The 22,667-nt window shown below is 40.9% G+C and overlaps 2 protein-coding genes across 10 annotated transcripts in view; one reads left to right on the top strand and one right to left on the bottom strand.

Annotated features, from left to right (window-relative positions):
- The window catches only part of ZNF10 (zinc finger protein 10), a 31,222-nt gene extending 13,455 nt beyond the window's left edge, over positions 1 to 17,767 (bottom strand). Inside the window, exons 1-5 of one of the 9 annotated variants that reach the window (XM_014347374.4) lie at positions 15,112 to 17,767; positions 14,852 to 15,029; positions 2,237 to 2,339; positions 1,835 to 2,108; positions 1,331 to 1,422 (exon numbers count right to left, since the gene is read on the bottom strand). In XM_014347374.4, coding sequence (XP_014202860.1) covers positions 1,331 to 1,363 — 33 coding nt within the window. In that variant the 5' untranslated portion in view covers positions 1,364 to 1,422; positions 1,835 to 2,108; positions 2,237 to 2,339; positions 14,852 to 15,029; positions 15,112 to 17,767. Of the gene's footprint in view, positions 1 to 1,330 lie in introns of all 9 variants that reach the window. The other 8 variants (XM_014347375.4, XM_008967339.5, XM_008967340.6 and 5 more) reach the window with 8 other exon arrangements.
- Positions 15,500 to 22,667, top strand: part of ZNF891 (zinc finger protein 891) — a 25,664-nt gene continuing 18,496 nt past the window's right edge. The window contains exon 1 of the mRNA XM_008967335.4: positions 15,500 to 15,638. The gene's annotated coding sequence lies outside the window, so the exon portion shown is untranslated. The remainder of the gene's footprint in view (positions 15,639 to 22,667) is intronic.

Genomic DNA, 22,667 nt, shown 5'->3' with positions numbered 1-22,667 from the left:
CTTAAATTTTGTGTTTTGTTTTGTTTTTTTCTTTTTGTGGGGGCGGGGTGGGGGTGGGACAGAGTTTTTCCCTGACACGCGGGCTGGAGTGCAGTGGCATGATCTTGGCTCACTGCAACCTCCGCCTCCCGGGTTCAAGCAATTTTCCTGCCTCAGCCTCCGGAGTAGCTAGGACTACGCCACCACGCCTGGCTTATTTTTGTATTTTTAGTAGAGACAGGGTCTTACCATGTTGGCCGTGCTGTTCTCAAACTCCTGACCTCGGTGATCTGCGCACTTCAGCCTCCCAAAGTGCTGGGATTACAGGTATGAGCCACCGCACCTGGCCTGTATACCTTAAATTTTGGATTGGATAATGCTTATTTAACTTCACCATGAGTCAGTTCTCTTAGCTGTAAAATACCGTCTGTCTCATAGTATTATACACACTAACACAACAGTACAATACCGTGTTAAAGAAGACAGAGATGAGAAGTGCCATCCGCTGCAGTCCAGCATGTACAGACATGCCAAGAAGGTATATAGCCTAAGTATGCTTTCATTCCTCCTAATACTTTTGAAATATCTTGTGTGCTTCTTGTTCTTTGCTGGAAGTAAGCATTATCCTGAATTGTGTTGTTTATTGTTTTCAAAATGCCCTTACCTCATATGAATATAATTGTAAATGAATAACTGGTTGGCCGGGCGGGGTAGCTCACACCTGTAATGCAGTGCTTTGGGAGGCCGAGGCAGGCGGATCACCTGAGGTCAGGATATTGAGACTGGCTAACACAGTGAAACCCTGTCTCTACTAAAAATACAAAAATTTAGCCAGGCATAGTGGCACACGCCTGTAGTCCCAGCTACTTGGGAGGCTGAGGCAGAAGAATCACTTGAACCCGGGAGGTGGAGGTTGCAGTGAGCTGAGATCGCGCCACTGGACTCTAGCCTGGGTGACAGAGCAAGACTCCGTCTAAACAACAACAAAAAAAGAATAACTGTTTGTAAATACCTGTTTTTGAATTTTTTGGTCAGCATGAGTTGATCTTTTTCTTGTATTAGCCTCCAGTCCATTTTAAATATAACACTAATCTCATTCCATTCTATCATATTTTCCACTACTATTCTACTATTTTTATTTTGTATATATTTGAAAATTTCTGTAATAAAAGAAGAGAGGGAAAGACCAAAGCCCACAGTGATCTGTCTTCTTCCTAACTCACCTGGGAACAAAACAAAAACCTAATTCTAGTCTGCTGGAGAAGAAGATATAATTTCTGAAGATCTTTGGCAAAGGAACTAAAGCAAAAAGGAATTCCCAGTTGGAAACTGGGAAGAAAGCCCAGCTTACCCGGGACCAGGCAGTTAGTGACTTAGCATCCATGCCCTCCTTGTTCTTGATGATACTTCCTTGAGTGACAGCAGAGTGCTGAGGAGACAAAGCTGGGAAAAAGAAAGAAACATAAGTTAAGTTTGCTATGACTGGGAGGCTCCCTAAATTGTCAGTCTAAACTTCTTCATACCAGCTGGGTATGACAGAAACACCCACTATACAGAGGAACATCAGAGATATTCTATAAGCAAATCTACAGTGCCCGAAGCTCCCCAAGATTAGGAAGAGAAGAGCTACATAAATTGCATTTTTACCCCCTTAATCTCTGGAGTTCCACACCACATTTGAAGATTTAAAACTGAATGATCCTACCTACCATTACAAATTTTTTTTTTGAGGAAAAAAATACCAAACCTGACCTAATCAAATAGTCTCACTTTACAGATTAAAAAAACAAGTGTTGTCTCCAGCTGGTCACAGAACAGAAGTCAGAGATAGAAGCCCAAGAAAAATGTGACGCACCATTACTGGCTTGAAGATGGAATGCAGTGTGAGGAACATGGCAGTCTCCAGCAGCAAAGAGCAGCACCAGCTGAAAGCCAGCTAGGAAACAGGGACCTCAGTCCTGCAGCCACAAGGAACTGAATTCTGCCAAGAAGAGTGAGCTTGAAAGTGAATTTTTCTCCACGGCCTCCAGATGAGAACTCAGTCCAGGTGACACCCTGATTTCAGCCTTTAGACATCCTGAGCAGAAAACCCAGCCATGCTGTGCTTGCACCGCTTCTGACCAACAGAGCTGATAATAAGGAAATGCTGTTTGAAGCTGCCAAGTTTGTGGTATATGCTACAAGCAACAGAAAACTAATATAGCCAATTACATTTTAAAGATAATTTAAATATTAAGGAAAAATATTATATATTTACCTAGGTAGTTACCATTCGCCAGTGCTGTTTACTCGTTTGTGTAGATCCAGATTTCCATTTGGTTTCATTTCCTTTCTCTCTGAAGCACATTCTTTAACGTTTCCTGTAACGGAGGTCTCCTAGTGATAAATTCTTTCAGCTTTCTTATAGCTAACAATGTCTTTTTTGTGCCTTTGGCTTTTTTTAAAACAGCCATATGGTACAATTCAACCATTTAAACTGTGTATTCAGTGGGTTTTGGTATATTATATAATTTTTTAAATTGCAGTAAAATAATTTTTTTTTTTTTTTTGCCATTTTAACTGTTTTTAAGTATCCAATTCAGTGGCATTAAGTACATTCACAGTGTGGTACAACCATCACCACTATGTAATTCCAAAACTTTTCCATCGCTCCAAACAGAATCTCTGGTACCCACTCAGTGGTAACTCCATATTCTCCCCTATTCCCTGGAAGCCCCTAATCTACGTTCTGTCTCTATGAATTTGCCTGTTCTACTTAGGTCATGTAAGTGGAATCATACAATATTTGCCCTTTCGAGTCTGGCTTATTTCACTCAGTATGCATTTTTCAAGGTTCATCTATGTTTTAACATGTATCAGAACCTCACTCTTTTAATGACCAAATATTCCATTGTGTAGAGACTACATTTTGTTACCCACTCATCTGTTGATGAACACTTGCATTGTTTCCATCTTTTGGTTATTATGAATAACACTGCCATGAGCACTGGCATACAAGTATCTGAGTTCCTACATTCGATTCCCTTGGATATACACCTAGGACTGAAACAGCTGGGTCATATGGTTTTATGTTTAGCTTTTTGAGGAACCAACAAACTGTTTTCCATAGTGGCTGCATCACTTTTACATTCACACCAGGAATATATATGCATATTCTAATTTCTCTACATCCTTGCCAAATACTTGTTATTCTATTTTTTTTAATTACAGCCATCGTAGTAAGGATGAAGTGACATCTCATTGTAGTTTTTACATTTCCCTAACGACTGATGATGTTGAGCATATTTTCATGTGCTTACTAGCCATTTGTATATCTTCTTTACAGGAATGTCAAGTCCTTTACCCATGTTTACAATTGGGTTGTGTGTATTGTTGAGTTGTAGGAGTTCTTTGTATATTCTAGATATTAAACCCTTAACAGATACATGATTTGCAAATAGTTTCTCCCACTTTTTTTTTTTTTTTTTTTTTTTTGGAGACGGAGTCTCACTCTGTCACCCAGGTTGGAGTGCAGTGGCAAGATCTCAGTTCACTGCAACCTCCACCTCCCAGGTTCAAGCAATTCTTGTGCCTCAGCCTGTAGCTGGGACTACAGGCATGCAAAGCTAATTTTTTGTATTTTTTAGTAGAGACGGGGTTTCACCATGTTGGTCAGGCTGGTCTCGAACTCCTGACCTCAGGTGATCTGCCCGCCTCGGCCTCCCAAAGTGCTGGGATTACAGGCGTGAGCCACCGCGCCCGGCCTGTTTCTTCCATTCTATAGGTTGAGTTACCTTTGTTGGTGAAAGATGTTTTTTCCTGAATGTGTAATTCTATTTAATAGGTAGACAGTTATTTTTTTCTTTCAGTACTTTGTAGATATAGTTCCACTCTTCTTAGATGTCTTATTTCTGGTGAGAAATCCAATGTAATCCCTTATTCCTCTGTATATAGCATGTATTTTCCTTCTGGCTGCTTTTGAGATTTTCTCTTTTATTGATTTGAGTAATCTGATTATTATTTTCCTTGGTATACTTTTCATGTTCCTTGAGCTTCTTGAACTTGCGGGTTTATAGTTTCATTAAGTTTTGACATTTCCAGCCATTATTTCTTCATATATTTCTCCATCTCTCCTTTACTCTCTTCTTCAGGGACTCCAATTACTCATATGGTAGGCTACCTGATGCTATCCACAGCTTACTCAAGTTCTTTTCATTTTTTTTCTGGTTTCTTTTTTCTCTCTGCATTTCATTTTGGATAGTTTTACTGCTATGCCTTCAAGTTCACCCAACTTTTCTTCTGGAAATCTAATCTTCTGTTAACCTGGTATATTTTCATTTCAGGCAATATAGGTTTTCTCCCTAGAAACTCAATTTTTTTTAATACTTTCTATTGCTGTACTTACCTTCTTAGCAATACGAAATACAGTTATAACTAATGTTTTACTATCCTCCTCTGCTAATAATAATATCTATGTTAAGTTTGGATGAGTTTCAAATCATTATTACCGTCCTCACTATGGGCCATGTTTTCATCTCTTTGCATGCTTGGTGAATTTGATTGGATGCCAGATACTGTGAATGTTATTGTATTGGATGCTGGATATTTTTATATTACTATAAATTTCCTTAAGCTTTGTTTTAGGATGGTTAGGTTATTTGCAAACAGTTTGATCCTTTTGGGTCTTTCTTTTACAATTTGCTAGACAGATTTAGCAGTGCCTAGTATAGGGCTAATTATCCCCCATTACTGAAGCAAGACCTTCTTGATAGATACTGATTGGGTAGACACGACCTATCCAATGCTCCAGGAATTGGAAGAGTTTTCCAGTCTGGCTGGTGGGAATAGATATACTCTTCTCAGCCCTATGTGAACAACAGATACTGTTCCCAATAATCCTTTAGAGGACTCTTTCCCTGGCTCAAGTAGTTTCCTCACATGTATGTACTAATCTGTGCTCTGCTGAATACTTGAGGGAGAACCTTTGCAGATCTCCAGAATTCTCCTGCTGTAAGATGCTCTCTTACAGAAGCCATATTGCTTTTACTTATGGGACCATGCATAAAACTGAAAAGGAAACCCTTAAATCTTCAGAAGACAGAGCAAACAATATACAGGAACAAAGTACAAAAGAAATGCAAATGTAAACATATAGGAAATAGTCAAATTTAGTATTCAAAAAATGGAAATTAAAAAAATCTAAATTTAAAATAAATTTAAAATGCAATGTTTATAAACTTCTCCTTCCAGCCGAGATGGAATACGAGAGAACAGAATTAACCTCTTGCCCCAACAACAACAAAACAGACAAAATACATTAAACAGTGGTTTTCAAGACCAAGAGAGATAAAATAGTATTGACCTCATAGGGTTATTGTGGGAATTAAATGAGTTAGTATTTGTAAAACATAGAATGGTGCCTGACACGTGGTAAGACTTATTTAAAAAAAAAAAAAAAAAAAGATGTCTAGTGACCCAGTAACACAAGTGTCTTTCTTTTCTTTTTTTTTCAAAGTCGAGGCCTCATTCTTGTCACCTAGGCTGGAGTGTGGTGGCATGATCATAGCTTACCGTGGCCTCAAACTCTTGGGCTCAAGTGATCCTCCCTCCTCAGCCTCCCAAGTAGATAGAACTACAGGTGTGAGCCACTGCACCTGGCTTTTTTTTTTTTTTTTTTTTTTGAGACAGGGTCTTACTCTGTCATCCAGGCTGGAGTACAGTGGCACGAACACAGCTCACTGCGGTCTTGACCTCCTGGGCTCAAGTGATCCTCCCGCCTCAGCCTCCTGAGTATCTGGGACCACAGGCACATACCATCACACTCAGCTAATCTTTAAATTTTTGTAGAGACAGGGTCTCACTATGTTGCCCAGGCTGGTTTCAAAGTCTTGGGCTCAAGTAATCCTCCTGCTTTGGCCTCTCAAAGTACTGGGATTACAGGTGTGGGTCACCATGCCCAGCCTGGCTAATTAAAAAAATTTTTTTTGCAGAGATAGGGGTCTCATTATGTTGCCCAGGCTAGTCTAGAACTCCTAGCCTCAAGCAATCCTCATGCCTTGGCCTCCTAAAGTGCTGGGCCTCTCAAAGTGCTCAAATGACAGATGTAAGCCACTGCGCCCAACCAGCAAGTGTCTTTCTAGAGTTTCTTTTTAACATCCAATCAGTCACCACAACCTGTAAATTCCCCCTCTTAAATGTCTTCCACCAACTCCTACTGCTGTGGCCCTGATTCAGGGCCTCATAATTCTTGACCTAGAGACCTCCTACTTGACTTCTTTGCCTTTGGTCTCTCTCACTCCAATGAGTGTTTGCAGCAACATCATCTCTGTAAAACACAAAAGTTTCACTCCCTGTTTAAAATTCCCTTTTGGTCTCCCAGTACGTATAGAAAAATGGACTAAGTCCTTGGCATAGACTTAGGATCCTCTGTGATTGTGGCTTTTCTACCTCCCTATGCCCTAAATGTTTTATCAAACTACCATACATTTCCCTATAACTATGGTGAACCACTTGAGTTGCCTGAACATCTTTATCTATGCTATTCCTAAGCCAGATATGTTCTTCCTTTTCTTGTCTCTTGGTAAAACCTTACCCATGTTGCAAGATCAAACATTATCCCTTCTTATGTCATTACCTAATTTCTCCAGGAAGTTTTAGTGTTTCTTACTCTTTGCTTCCACAGCCACCGAAAGAAGAAGCAACAATGACTGAATTAAAGTACAGCAAGAGAGATCCACAATTAGCTGACCAAAGGGTCATGTCCTTATGGAGAGAAGTTTCTGACATCAGGTACAGGTCTCTGTCCTTATCCTGTTTTTAATCCTTTCACCAGCAATATAAGTAAAGATCAGTTACAAATTTTAGCTGACAATAAAGGCAATGACATACTATTTCAGGAAATTAAGATATACAAGTGGATGCTATATGTACTTTGTATGGATGTTATCACAGGAGTACAAGGTTCCTTTTAAGGAGTCAGAATGCCAGAGTTAGCAGGATAAAGAGGTGTATGAACCCAGATGGTTCCTTTATTCATCCCTTTTTACACCAGACATTAACTGAATACTTACAATATGCCAAGTACTATCCTAGGGGCTAAGAACAGAGTAGTAGCCATTCAGACATGGGTCCTTCCCTCACAGAGCTTGCTTTTCAAGATAAGCAAAGGCTGAAGTAACTGGAAATACTCAGCCTGAAAAAAATTACTTACAGGAAGCAAGAAAATAGTTTTCACACATTTGCACATCCTATCCTCAGAATAATATTTATTCTGAGTTGTTGCACAGGGCAGGATTAGGACATATGTGTGGAGTTACAAAGAAGTCAATTACAAGTCAATATAATGAGATACTGTTAATCAAATGACATATCTGGAAATAGTACTGGCATCCCAGGGAGGTTACTGTGGCCTCGAACTCCTGGGCTCAAGTGATCCTCCCAAGCAGCTAGAACTACAGGTATGAGCCACTGTACTTGGCTAATTTTTTTTTTTTTTTTTAGACAGGGTCTCAAAATTTCTGGTCACTAATAAATTTTCAATAGGATCTCATTAAAAAAAAACAAAACTACAGTAAGGCTTCTGGTTTAGACAGACACATAAGGTCCATTCTAATAACTACCATAATTATAAACAGTTTGGGTTAGGTCTCACTCAATTCTAATTTCCCTTAGCAACTACTTCTAGATAACTCACTCAAACCTTTATCTAACCCAGCGGTTTTAAACTCTGGCTGCACGCTGGAATTGCTAAGTATGTTTGGCATTTATTGATACCTGGGTCCCATACCAAGAGATTCTGATTTAATTATCTGAGAAGGGATTAAGGATTTTTTTTTTTAAGAGCTCCACCTGGTACAAATGAATGTATAGCTAAGGTTGAGAAACACAGATATAAACCATTATTTATTTAATTCCAGGTTTCTACCATTCTTGAGGTAATCAGATCCATCACAAAGGATCCTGTTATGTGACTGGCCAAAACTGACTTCTCTAAAGTATCAGTCATTCTCAGAGCAGGGATACTGGGAGAAGTTTTGTTTGTTTTTGAGGAAACAGCTGGTAAGTTAATAACTATCTTAGTGGTATAGATTTGGAACTTCTGCCATTTTAATAAATCTCTACCGAACACTTATATTCCTAGCTCTGTACCAGGCCTTGAAGATAGAAATGTGAACAAGGCATTTAATCCCTTACCTCAAGCAGCTGAGGCTACTTGAAGAAACTGAAAACACACATTTACAGTAGAGTTTGATTACTGCTATAATAACGGCAATGGACAAGGGCTCATGGGAGCATAGAAGGTGGTTTCTAACACAGCCTAATGGTTTCAGGGAGGAATGGGCTGAGTGTCAGAGCTGGTTTGGTAGGTAAGGGAGGTTGGGGAACATCGTGAGCAAAGGCAATGCTTAAGTAGATTATGTGTAAGGGGAAGAATTTCAATACTTCTAGTGCATATAGTTTAGGCCAGAGAACAAAAAGAAACAGGGCCAGAGGTGTGCAAAGCCAGATCTAGGTCACAGCCAGCCAAGAATGCCATTCTCAGAAATGTGGACTCTTTCCTAAATGTTGTAAGCCAGGAAACAATATTAGTGTCTTCAAAGTGCTCTTCTAGGGGTAGCTGTGTAATGGACTAGAGGAAGATATAATAGTAGCCCAAAAAAAACCAGGTAGTAGGCTAATACTTTAATCCAGAAGATTTGGGAACACAAATTAGGGCCATGATGGTAGAAATGGAGAGCAGCTAGATTTGGGTAGGATCAGTATGTCCTGGAATTTGACTGAATGTGGGTGTGAGAAAGGGCTAGCAGCTTCACATGACTCTCAGGTTTCTGTGTGACTAAATGGAGAACAATATCAGAAGGGTTACGTACTAGAGAAATGATGTGATTGGTTTTGAACATAGTGAGTAGGCCACATGAACACAGTGAGTAAGCCACAGAGAAGTGGCATCTAGGAGGCTGTATTTAAATGTGAGGGTTATCCAGATGTACATCATCTGCCTTCCATATCTGTATTCCATCTGAATCCATTCAAGCTGCCTGGCTATATACTCAAACAGGACAAGCTTTTCGGGAGGAGGATGGTCTTTTGTCACATATTTAAGAGTAACTATATTCTCCTGCTATAAGATATAGGTGAAGTAAACACATGAATAAAGGAGTATAAGGGGGATCATATGTTCCTATCAACAACCCTGTGACGTATTTCATATAAAGCTTACTAAGAAACAGTAATATTCAATAGTGCCATGTAATGGCATTATCAGACGAAACCATGGCATAAAACCAACCAGAGAACTTGAAGAGTAAAATAAACGGTAGGACCAGGATTATAGAGAAAAATCAACGTTTAGGAAGCAAATAAAAGAGAAGCCCAAAAAGGAGGCAGAGAACCACCAGATAAAGAGATCTAAGATATGTAAATTTCAAGGATGGGTAGATCAAAATAGAGTTAGATAAATTAAGGATTGAAAGGTATTGGATTGGTTAGATAAGCCTTCACTAATAATTTGAGGAGATCAGTTTCAATACACTAGTGGAAACAGCAGACAAATTCCACAATAGGAATGAAAAGTTTGGAAGTGGAGAAGGAAGAGAAAGGGCAGGTAGAAGAGGTGGTGGGGTCAGAGTGGAGACTAAAAACAGAGGAAGCAATTAATAGACAAGGGAGTTGGAACTAGAGGAGAGAGAAGGGGGGAAGGATGGGGTCAAATCTCTGATGAAGGCATCAGGCTTCTAAAGGAAGAAGGATGCTTCATTCTCTCCTACCTCCTGGAAGTCAGGATAGGTGGGATGTTGACAATTAGCAGGCAGTTCAATAAAAATGTGAGTCAAAAAAGAAAGCAAGGCTATTTGCTAACAATGAGAGGAACAACAGATGGCCATGATCATTGAGGACAGTGATAAAGGTTTGGGCCATGCAGTGACAAACTAGCAAAAGCTGCTGACAAAAGATAAGCTGAGGTTAGGGAGAGTATGTCTGTCACACTTGTCTGCCTAGCTGTGATTTCCTCAAGCAGCACTCGCTGCCTGGACAGAAGAAAAGGCAAACTGTGCAGTGTTCTGGGCTGGGATTTCTATGTGTGCAGGTAATGCAGAGCAAGGGAAGTAAGAATGCCTCATGTGAGAAATGTGTGCAATCAACAACAGGATCTAGTTTTGGTATAGACACGAGTCAAGGAAGGAGCTGACAGATTTGAGGAGAACCTCCAAGAAGAGTCGTGAGAATAAGGACATAAAAAGAGCCAGGAGCACAAGGGGTAAGAGTCAGAAAGAGGGATACCGAAGTTTGCAGAGGCTGTGCTGTTTGGGTCATGAGTGGAAGTCTGAGACACACAGGAGTGATGACATGAGCGGAGTGAAGTGAAGAGCCTCCAGAGATGAGAAGGCAAGGTAGGCTCAGCTCATATAACGAAGTCCTGGAACACTGCGATGCCACAGAGGAAAGCTGTTTCAAATCCTCTGCCTGATGATGTCCAGCATTATTTATTTCCTGTTATGGCTGCAGCAGCATAATGGATCTTGGTATTCAGGGAGCAGTCAGTGCCCTTTCCCCAGCTCACAGTGCAGAGTTTGGAGCCCAACTTACTATTTGGTCACTGCTGTGTAAGAACAAAAGATGAGAGGTAGTCTGGATGCTCTGAGATCCAATAATCTTCCCAGTAAGACAAGGCAGACCCATGAAAGGCAAAAGACAATTCTATATGCGCACACTAAGATCAAAAGGCATTTCAGGTAGCTATCAAGAGTGACTGAGCGTCCCCTACCTGAGAAGCTCTTTTTAAGATGTTAGGAACACAACTATGAGAATAATTTCCCTCCCTCAAGCAGATTGTAACCATGGAAGGATGTTAAAAGTTTAGTACCACAGACATGAAGAGAATGGAGAAAGGAAATGTGGCTGGGGAAATCTGCAAAACTTCCTGGGGAAGGAAAAACTGGAACAACGATGAGAAAAGGTCCAATGTTAGGAGTTAGAAAGTACAGCAACAGCCATTCCACAATGTGAGCTTTACATTTGCAAAGAGATTTTTCTTCCCACCTCCAAATGGTATAATCTCCTAGAAGACAAAGACTATATAATTCTATTTGTGAACATAAATGTTACAATAAAGTCTATATTTTCTACCAGAGTGGTCACAAAAAATATTTATAATCACTCCATTTTTCTTCTGAGGCAAAGTCAAAACATAGTGCCAGAGAAAGGGAGACCATTTTTACTTTGGTAAACTCTTAAGGACAGAGGGCTATATTAGTTTTCCATTGCTGCCAATTATCGAAACTTTGTGGTTTTCAACAACACACATTTGTTACATAACAATTCTGGAGGTCAGAAGTCTGATACAGGTTTCGGAGGGCTAAAATTAAGGTGTTGGCAGAGCTGTGTTCCTTCTGGAGGCTCTAGAGAAGAATCTATTTCCTTGCCCCCGTCCAGTGTCTAGGACCATCTACACTCCTTGGCTCCTGACCCTTCCTCCACCTGCAAGGCCAGCAATGATACATTTCTCTGTGCCTTTCTTTCATGGTTGTATTTCCCTGATTGCTAACCTTCTTATCCCCCTTTTACTTTTTTTTTTGAGAGGGAGTCTTGCTCTGTTGCCCCGGCTGGAGTGCAGTGAAGCAATCTCGGCTCATTGCAACCGCCGCCTCTCGGGTTCAAGTGATTCTCCTGCCACAGCCTCCCATATAGCTGGGATTACAGGCGCCCACCACCACACTCAGCTAATTTTTTTTTTTTTTTTGTATTTTTAGTAGCGACAGGGTTTCACCCAGTTGGCCAGGCTGGTCTCGAACTCCTGACCTCAGGTGATCTCCCCACCTTGGCCTCCCAAAGTGCTGGGATTACAGGCGTGAGCCACCGTGCCCGGCCACCCAGCTCTTTTATTTTTAAGGACCCCTGTTATTACACTAAGCCCATTGAAATAATCCAGGATAATCTCTCCCCATCTTGAGATCCTTCATTGAATCACATCTGCAAATTTTATTTTGCAGTATAAGGTAAAATATTCCCAGGTGCTGGGGATATCTCTGGGGAGCCATTATTTTGGCTGCCACAAGGGCAGAGATGGGCTGAAAAGAAGCTCCAAGTATCGGCAAGAAGGCTATGAAAGTTACTATTTGAGGCACACGCAGTTCCAAAGCACAGCTCCAATCAAACACTTAGCGTACAAGTTTCACAACAACGTTCTGGACCCTTTTCAACTTAATTCCCACTACACTTGCCCCATATTCTCTAAGGATCACTTTAATGCCATCTATGCTGTGACGCCTTCCCACTATCTGAGAGAGAATCAGTGGTTCTATCATCCGTAAACATGAAGGACTCTGCCCATGCCCTATTCCAGCACTTCAACGCTGCCTTACAGTACCAAGATTTGTCTGTCTCCCTTATGAGATAGTGAACCACTTGAGAATTAGGACAATCTCATTCTAAATCCTGGGAAGAGGCTAGCAAAGTGCTTAGCACTTCATATTCATTCACTCTGACATGTGACTATACTTAACCAGCACTCACATTGACAGGTACAACCTCGTCAGGAACAGCATTTCACTTGGGGACATGGAGTACATGTTCATTAATAAAGAGAACAGGGTCTCTTCAAGTTCTGAATAGGTTTACCAGTATTTGCTTCAGCAAAGGGCAAGGTATGATCAGCAAAAAGGACCCAGCAGCCACAAAGTTAAAACTCGGTAACCAATAGACATGGCAAAGATATACTTAAAGATACAAAAGGCAAAGATCCTGCATCTGTCAAAACTCAGCAAATGTACACTTAAGATTTGCGCTTTTCATGTTATGTAAATTTTACATCTAAAGAAAAATCTAAACAAATATAGAATTCTAATTAATAATACATACGTATTCTGAAATTTTTAAGGAATACGTACCCATGTCAATTTACTTTGAAAAAAATTTAAAAATACAATGAACTGATGGATAAAAAGAGGGACAGATGGGTATGTGTTAAAATTAGGTACAGTAAAATATTAATGGTAGAGTCTAGATGGGAAGGTTTATAAGTATTCACTATAAACTTCTTTTAATTTAGCTGTATGCTCAAAATTCTTCATAATAAAATTTTGAACAGGAAATGTTAGGATCAGTCAGCAAGGAGATATTGTGTGGAAAGAGTAAAAAATAATGCTCTTGGATGTTCATTACGAGTCAAAGAGGCACATACACAGACAAAGGTGGCCTATATCATATCTTGTCCCAACCTTGCTTCATAGCCAGAGGAATTAAAAGCCCTGGCTGACATGAGACATGCTAGAAAGAGTACTGCTGATGAAAGTAAAAGAGTCTCTTGTAGGCACAACAGAGATATTAACAATAAGAAATTTCTTTTTCCTTAAAATACTTTTTTTTTGAGACGGAGTTTCGCTCTTGTTGCTCTTGTTAATTTAAGACGTGTATCTCAAATCTCTGCCCTTGTGACTGGCATATGTTAATTAGCTGGGCGTGGTGGCTGGCTCCTGTAATCCCAGCTACTAGGGAGGTTGAGGCAGGAGAATTGCTTGAACCCAGGAGGCAGAGGTTGCAGTGAGCCAAGATCGAGCCATTGCACTCCAGCCTGGGCAACAAGAGCAAAACTCCATCTCAAAAAAAAAAAAAAAAAAAAAAAAATTCTCAGATTTTCTTGACAATTGAATATAATCTATAAACAGAACTGTTTTTATTCTTACTCATCCTTTATTCTTCTAGTAAGAATTGCCTAGTAAGGTTTTGAAGTTTTTCTCATATAGTTCACATATATTTCTAGCTAAAATTATTTTCTTCCTATTGTGAAGACTTTTTAAAAATAAAAGTATGTGCTAACTTGTTGAGGACGGCAATCAATCTATTAGCTTATATATTTCCTTTTCAGTCACTTTACTACAAATTATTGATAGTAACTGAATCTCTTCTCATTTTGGGGACTTAATTAGTTAATTAATTAACAAGGATAATTTTGTAATCTCTTTTCCAGAAGGTAAGCCTCATATCTACTTAAATATTGTCCTAAGTAGAATTTCCAGACAGTGCTTATATAAAATACTGATAAGCAGAAATTCTCATTTAATTTATGATGTGTATCTCAAATCTCTGCCCTTGTGACTGGCATATGCTAAGAGCTAAAGAAATGCATGCTGAGAGAAGTAATCAAAAAACAAATGTAACTTTCAAAAAGAGGCAGGAGCGTGTGCAACTTACCATCCAAGAGGCTTTGGAAGATGGGGGACAATTTTAGTAAAACAGAAGAGATTAGTTATGTCACAAGAGAAAAGTTAGTGTGGAGGTAATTTTCAAAAGGGTAGGGAGGATTTGTGCTATCCAGTTCTCGGAGACCTAACTGCAGTCATTTCTAACCTAATAACACTTGTTGGCTGGCATTCTGGGTGACATCCTGCCTTCCCTTTTACTTTTTTTTTTTTTTAATTAACAGTATCTTTCTGCAATTAATGTATAGCTGGAATTGAAATTGTTCACCTTCTGCATACACTTTGGGTGGGATCTACGTACGAAATCTTGATGTTAACCTTATCTTTGACACTCATATTATGTGTTAGATGGCGTATATATAATTTTAATTCAAATCTAGTGTCAAGGGAAAATAAAAATATAGTAATTAAACTTATGATCTGTCTCTGAAAATAAAAAAAGTAGATTAATCACACAAACACACCTCCAGTTAATCTATTTGATTAAAAAACAAAACAAAGATGAGGAAGCTAAGAGCTAGAGATGCAGGATTTGTTTTTAAAAGACCACACACGAATCGGCGTCACTATTTCAACAAATACTAGAAAGGCCATATGCAAAATTTTAAACATCTATCCCAGCTGGGGGGAAAAATGGAAGTTAGACTAGAAGAAACCTTATTTTGTATGACTGAAAATATCTGGTTCAAACTTACCACCACCGCCGCCCACTCTGCGTCAATCTCCAGGTGCAGCCGTTATTCTCCACAGAACAAGAACGTCCGCCGTGAACGCCGGGGCCGCGCGAGGGACAGAAAGTGACTGAGGCAAGGGGTGACGATCACCGTTAAATTTTTTCATTGACGAAATTACCGTCTACCTAGAAATACGAAGCTAATACACTGCTACATTACTAAAGGGCTCAACACGCGCCTGATGACGATGCAAACACAAAATTCAGCACTTTCGTATATACCTGCAATAAGCAACTAGAAGGTTCGATGGGAGAAAGCGATCCCGTCACAAAGGCAGCAGCAACAGCAAAACAGAGAACGCGACTCCATTCACCAGCGGAGCGCGAAGAGCGGCGTCAGAGGTGAGTCTGAGGCCGGCTCGGCACGGCGGCGCCACCTCCCCGTGGCCTGACGTCACGCACGCGCACGCGCCCCGCCCCATTGGTCCTACGCCCGCCCCTGCTGCGAACGCACGCACACGCACCCACAACACACACCGTTACGCACGCGCCCCAGCCTGGCGCTTAGGCCACGCTCCGCCCCCAGCCCGTCAGCCGGGCGCCCCGGGACCCTAGAGCCGGCGATTCCTCGCCGGCGCCGCAGCCTCCACTCTGTGCCGGACCCTGCGGGCCTTCGGCCCAGAGCGCGTCCGTGACGCACAGACCAGGCCCCTCTGCGGGGCGGCGCAGGAGCTCCTGGGAAACGTAGTTCGGCCTCGCGTCCCCCTCGGGCGGGACCGCGGACGCCTGGAGGCAGGCACTGAGGACGGGTGAGCATGCGGGGCTGTGGCTCGTTCACCCGGGACGAGTCCCTCGTGGGATCAGCCTCGCCCGCTGAGTTCTCCTGCGTGCAGGGATCGCCTCACGGGAGTCTGAGCAGCAGGGAGCCTGCCCGGGAGGCGGCGGTGGGAGAGGCCCTTGAGGGAGGAGGGGCTACTTACCGGGTGCGAGTGGCGCGCGGGGAGCGAGTGGGGACCAGGGGCGCGCGGGGCGGAGGGGTCCCGGGCTGGCTGCGGGTGCCAAGCAGGGAGCGCTGGGGGGCCGGGGATGCGCGTTTGCCTCCTTCTCTAAGCAACACGGGAGGGCTAAAGGGTGCACGCCTCTGTCCAGCAGCCTCTCTTGAATCTCTAAACCTGGTAATGAGTTGAATCACAGCCATCGTTTTTTTCACCTATTGCCTTATACTGTGGTTGAATGCGATATGGTTTTATTTCCTTAATACTCTGGTGTATTCAATTGGCTGTTTCCCTTTGACTTCACCTATGCTCACAAGATTGTGTTTTAATCTTTTTGTGTACTATCCTTGCCCGTTATACTAACAAGATTTTACAAGCTTCATGAATAATTTGGACAGCACAGTCTCTCTTCTATTCTGTAAAACAGGTCACCACCCCCCACCGCCCCCCCGCCCGCCTCCAAAAGTTTGGTGCTATTTGGTCTTAAAATATTTAGTACGCATTTAACTTCTGACTCAATTTTTTTTTTTTTTTTTTTTGAGACAGAGTTTCGCTCTTTGTTGCCCAGGCTGGAGTGCAATGGCGCCATCTTGGCTCACAGCAACCTCCGCCTCCCGGGTTCAAGTGATTCTTCTGCCTCAGTCTTGTGAGTTGCCGGGATTACAGACATGAGCCACCATGCCCAGCTAATTCTGTATTTTTAGTGGAGATGGGGTTTCTCCATGTTGGTCAGGCTGGTCTGGAACTCCCGACCTCAGGTGATCAGCCTGCCTCGGCCTCCCAAAGCGCTGAGATTACAAGCGTGAGCCACCGCACCCGGCCCTGACTCAAATTTTTTTAAAAGTCTCATTGATTAGGTTTTTTAGTTCGTATTCTGTTTTAGATACCTTTCCTAGATAATTGTTTTTAATCTAATTTTTCAAATTCATTGGCATAAAATTGCCCATGCTATTTTATCACTGTAAGTAATTTCTATGGTGATTTTTAAAATCACCACTTTTTAATATTTTACTGCTGTAATTGTTATTTTTTTCTTTTTTGAACCTAATTATCTAGGCCTTTTTTTCTTGATTACTCCTATAAGGTATATGTGTACATAGTCTTTTAAAAAATGTAGATTTGGTTTTGGTTTTTTTGTTGTTTTGTTTTGGTCTTTTTTGGGGAGGGGGTCCTATTACAGTAAGTTTTGCTCTTAATTTTTAAATTTTTCTTTTACTTTGTCTCTGTTTTTCTACTTTTTTTTTTTTTTTCGAGACAGAGTTTCACTCTGTCTCCAGGCTGGAGTGCAGTGGCGTGATCTCGGCTCACTGTAGCCTCTACCACACGGATTCAAGCGATTCTCCTGCCTCAGGCCCCACCACGCCCGGCTAATCCAGCTAATTTTTGTTTTTGTTTGTTTGTTTGTTTTTGAGATAGAGTCTCTCTCTCTCGCCCAGGCGGGAATGCAATGGCAGGATCTCTGCTCACTGCAACTTCCACATCCCGGGTTCAAGCCATTCTCCTGCCTCAGCCTCTGGAATAGCTGGGATCACAGGCGCACACTGCCATGCCCGGTTAATTTTTTGTATTTTTTAGTAGAGACGGGGTTTCACGGTGTTGCCCAGGCTGGTCTCGAACTCTTCAGCTCAGGCAATCCGCCCGCCTTGGCCTCCCAAAGTGCTAGGATTACAGGCGTGAGCCACCGTGCCTGGCCATCTGCTTCTTGATTTGACTGGGTAATTAATTTACTACTCTTTATTTGTGCTCCAAGAAATGTGTGTGTACATTTTTAAGAGCTGAATATGTTAAAAGACTCATAATAAAAACAGGAAACACCTTAACCCCATCTCTTCCCAGTGGCAACCACTTGGAAATATTTAAGCAGTTCTGGCTTCGAACTCCTCTCAGTATTTTTTTATTCACCGATTTGTGACATTGTTTTAAAATTTTTATCATGTTAAATAAGAACTTTGGCTGCCTTCTTTCCACATCCTTAAATCACAATGTAATTATTTTACAAATATTATAATGTAGTTCTCCCACAAATTTTGGATAAATATGTTCAGTATTTTCATTTGATGACTACTCTTTAGTACTGAGCCATAACATGTTTCTTGTGCAAGGTTTACCTTTCTTGTTTTTAATGACTGCCTTTTTTATTCATTTGCTTAGTTTTTCTTAAATCTATGTAAAATGTCTTTTGGTTCCATTTTCCTCAAGGGCTAATCTGTCATACAGTCTTATCACTTTTCTCCTTTCCTGGACATCCCCCTGCAATGTAGATTGATCAGTTACTCTGTAGGCATGCAGCACGCTGGCATACCACTGGGCTTCCCTTTTGCCCTCATCAATTTCCTCATCTCACTTCTGTGTTAGATCTCCTGTTTCCTGTAAAGCACTTCTATTCCTGTTTGGTAGATTGTAATCTTAACTGCCTTGAAGAAAGGGTCTATATGATCTACATATATTAAAGTTGTAGAAATGATTAGAAATTACTTTTTCCTCACATTTGTATGGTGTTTTCACCGAGTATACACATCTCAATAGGAAATTACTTTCCATTAGAATTTTGAAAGCCAGTGAAGCTAGATAGGAAATGGAGCAGTGTTACTGTTACTGTTGAGAAGTCCTATTTCATACCTTGTTCTTTTATGTGTAATCTGTTTATCATCTCTTGGAGCTCTTTGGTATTCAAAAATTTCACGATGATGTGTGTTCTAATTATTTAAAGAAATTACTTGGTTTGATGGATCAGTTCTTAGATACTGTGTTTTTTTAAGGAATAAGAAGTTTCTGGCCGGGCACCGTGGCTCACGCCTGTAATCCCAACATTTTGGGAGGCCGAGGTGGGTGGATCATGAGGTCAGGAGTTCAAGACCAGGCTGGCCAAGATGGTGAAACCCCATCTCTACTACTAAAAATAAGAAAATTAGCCGGGCGTGGTGGCCGGCGCCTGTAATCCCAGCTACTTCGGAGGCTGAGGCAGAGAATTGCTTAAACCCGGGAGGCAGAGGTTTCAGTGAGCCAAGATTGTGCCACTGCACTCCAGCTTGGGCGACTCCGTCTCAAAAAAAAAAAAAAAAAAAGTTTTCCAGATTTCTGAGTAATCTGGGGTACCTTAAAATTGCTCATATAGTTGTCTTTTTTTACTTATTCTTACTTTTTCTTTTAGATCAGCTTTACTTATTTATTCATTTATTTATTGAAACAGAGTCTCACTGTGTTGCCCAGGCTGGAGTGCAGTGGCACATCTGGGCTCACTGCAGCCTCCACCTCTTGGGTTCAAGCATTTCTCCTGCTTCAGCCTCCCGAGTAGCTGGGATTACAGGTGTGCACCAACACATCTAGCTTTTTTTTTTTTTTTTGTATTTTTATTTGAGACGGGGTTTCACTGTGTTGGCCAGGCTGGTCTTGAAATTCTGACCTCAAGTGATTCGCCTACCTCGGCTCCCAAAGTGCTGGATTACAGGCGTAAGCCACTGTGTTCAGCCAAGATCAGCTTTCTAGAAAAGTTCCTTAAGTTTATCTTTTTTTTTTTTTTTCTGAGACGGAGTCTCGCTTTGTTGCCCAGGCTGGAGTGTAGTGGTACGACCTTGGCTCACTGCAAGCTCCACCTTCCAGGTTCATGCCATTCTCCTGCCTCACACTCCCGTGTAGCTGGGACTACAGGCACCCACCACCACGCCCGGCTAATTTTTTATACTTTTAGTAGAGATGGGGTTTCACAGTAGCCAGGATGGTCTCGATCTCCTGACCTCATGATCCACCCGCCTCAGCCTCCCAAAGTACTGGGATTTCAGGCGTGAGCCTCCGTGCCCGGCCCTAAGTTTATCTTTTAACCCTTGTACCTTTTTGGGGAGTTTTTAAATTATAATTTTTAACTTCCTGGGAAATTAAAAAAAAATCCATAGAGTTGTATTCTTATTTCATAGAGGAAATATCTCTCTGATTATTTTTCAAATTATGAAGTTTTCCAACACATACACAAATATAATAGTATAGTGTACCAATCATCCTATTTTATTTTTTCCTGATGAGAAGATGTACATATTTAGAATTAGCCAGCTGGACTCAGTTTAGATTATTCAGTTTTGTTGGCAACATCCAGAGCATGGGAACCAGGAGCCAGTCAAACATATGCCTTCTTCGCTCCATCAGGCCTGATCAAGGTGTTGACCTTGGCCACATCAGTGTCATAGAGCTTCTTCACAAGCCTGTGAGGAGGGCATGTTGACCTGGTGCTTGTTGGCTTTAAGATCCACAGTGAGCACAAGTGTGTTACCTTCTATCCTCTTCATGGCAGACTCAGTAGGAATTTGATGATAGCATGGTGGTCAATCTTGTTTCTCCTGAGGGTGCTCTTCTGAAGATACGTGGGCTGCCTCCAGAGCCTCAGTGTCTTGGGCTGCTAGAAGATGGGTGACATGCGGATCTTCTTTTTTTTTGTTGCTGTGGATGCCTTTCACCACTGCCTTTTTGGCCTTCAAAGCCTTTGCTTTGGCTTTAGCCATAGGAGAGACAGGAGTTTCCTTCTTCGCCATCAGCGCCATCTTGTGAAAAAGGCCCCATTGTTCTATTTTGAAGCAAATCTTGGACATTATATATTATTTGCAAATATTTCAGAATGCATCTCTGAATGATAAGTACTCCTTTTTAAGTAGGATAGTCTCACACCTGCAAAATTTGTAATTCCTTTATATCAAATTTATAGGCAAAAGCCAAGGGATGGGGTGGGGAGGGTATGCCTGTAGTCCCAGCCATTCAGGAGGCCAGAGGCTAAGGTGGAGGATCACTTAAGCCAGGATTTCAAGGTTAGCCTGGCCAATATAGTGACACCCTGTCTCTAAAAAATAAGTAACTAATGTATAGGCAGTGTTCAGATTTTTCCGTTTTCTCGTGAATTTTTAAAATTCATTTCTTTGACTCATGGTCCAGATAATGTTTATACAATTTGAAGTCTGTATGGTTTTTCCATAGAAAAATTATGTCTCCATATTGTTTTAATTCCAATATCCCTTGCTGTGTGCTCTTTTGAATATGCTGTTGTTGCTTTGAAGTTTGTTGTTTTCTGTTTCTTACATTGTTTCCTCTGAATTCCTTCTTTGCTTTTGTTTTACTCCTACACCCCACTGCTTTCTTCTGAGTTCAGCTTACATCCTTTTAGTAGTTCCTTCGGGAACTATCTTGAGTGGTTAACACACACACCCATATAGAACACCCATATAAAACAACAATAACCTAGAATTCAATCGTATGCTAAAGACTGAGAGCAATATAAAAGGCCTTTTATATTGCTCTCAGTCTTTAGCATACGATTGAATTCTAGGTTGCTGTTGTTTTCCTTTAGTACTTTGAAGATATTATTTTATTGCCTTTTTGGCCTCTATCTTTGCAACTGAGAAGTCTGTAGTCAGTATAATTGATATTCCCTTGTAGATAATTAGCCTTTTTTCTTTGGTAACTTTAAAGTTTTACACATTATTCTTGATATTCTAGTTTACCTTCAGTGTAGCTGGTAGCTGGTGTATTTTTAAAATGTATTCTACATGGCACATGGTATATAGGCTTTCAGATCAAGGACTTATATATCCTTCTTTCATCTTGGAGTAAAAACAATCATTCATTATATCTCACATTGCTTCTTTTCTGTTCCCTTTTTTCTCCTCTTCTGGAATTCCTGTTCAACACATATGCATATCTTTAATCCATCTGGAATTTGTGAATGTGAGGGGTGTGTTTTTTTCCAAACAGAAAGCCATTTGTCTTGATATCATTTGTTAAATAGTTCATCCTTCCCCCCACCGATTTAAAGTGCCATCTTTGTTATGTACTAAATGTCTAGCTACACAGAATCTGTTTCTGAAGATACTGTTTTGTTTTCTATTATTGCCCTAATATCATTCTGTTTTACTTACTAGAGATTTATAATGTATTTTGAAACATAATAGGGTAAGGCATTTTAAAGTATTTGCCTTGATTTTTTATATATCTTTAGTTTTCTATAAAACTTTAAAAGCTACATTTCAGGAAATCCCTATTAAATACATAGATTAATCAAAATCCCATGGTGATTCACCTAGTGAATCTCGCCATTTATTCAAATATTTTTTCCTATTGTTTAGTAAAGTTGTTTAGTGTTTGTAATTAGTGCTATAACTAGAAAAGAAAGAAAACTATGAGGAATGAAGGGTTAAACCTGCAATACAATTCTTAATATCTTTTACTACAAGGCAAACAGATTTTCTTTCTTGAAGAGGAAGCCTAACTTTCTTTGTTGTTGTTGTTGTTGTTGTTGTTGTTGTTTGTGTGTGTTTTTGTTTTTTTTTTTCAAGCAAAGGATTTCACTCCGTTGCCCAGGCTGGAGTGTGGTAGCGTGAACATGGTTCACTGCAGTCTCAACCTCCTGGGCTCAAGTGGTCCTCCCATCTCAGCCTCCTGAGTAGCTGGGGCTTCAGGCGCATGCCACCATGGTTGGCTAATATTTAAACTTTTTGTAGAGACCCAGAGTCCCACCATGTTGCCCAGTCTGGTAGCAGTCCTCCGCGTTGGCCTCCCAAAGTGCTGGGATTACAGGCATTAGCCCCTGTACCCAACCCAGAAGCCTAACAATTTCCTTTTCCTTCTTGAAAGAAGGGTGTGGGTGTGGAAAAAATACCCCCATGCACAAAACCTTAATTATCATAGGTTCATTTGGTTTACTCAAATTGTTGAGTTTCTGCCATGGGCTGAGGACTCTTCTAGGTACTAGGAATATAGCAGTAAACAAATCAGACAAAATCTATTTCTAAATGAGTTTCCCTAAAGTGACAGACCTATATACGCTCCTGGTTTAGGGACATAGACTCTACCTGATAAAGATCTTTG

This window comes from Pan paniscus, chromosome 10, assembly GCF_029289425.2.
Source record: "Pan paniscus chromosome 10, NHGRI_mPanPan1-v2.0_pri, whole genome shotgun sequence".
NCBI lineage: Eukaryota > Metazoa > Chordata > Mammalia > Primates > Hominidae > Pan > Pan paniscus.
This window is presented reverse-complemented; position numbering and strand designations above follow the sequence as displayed.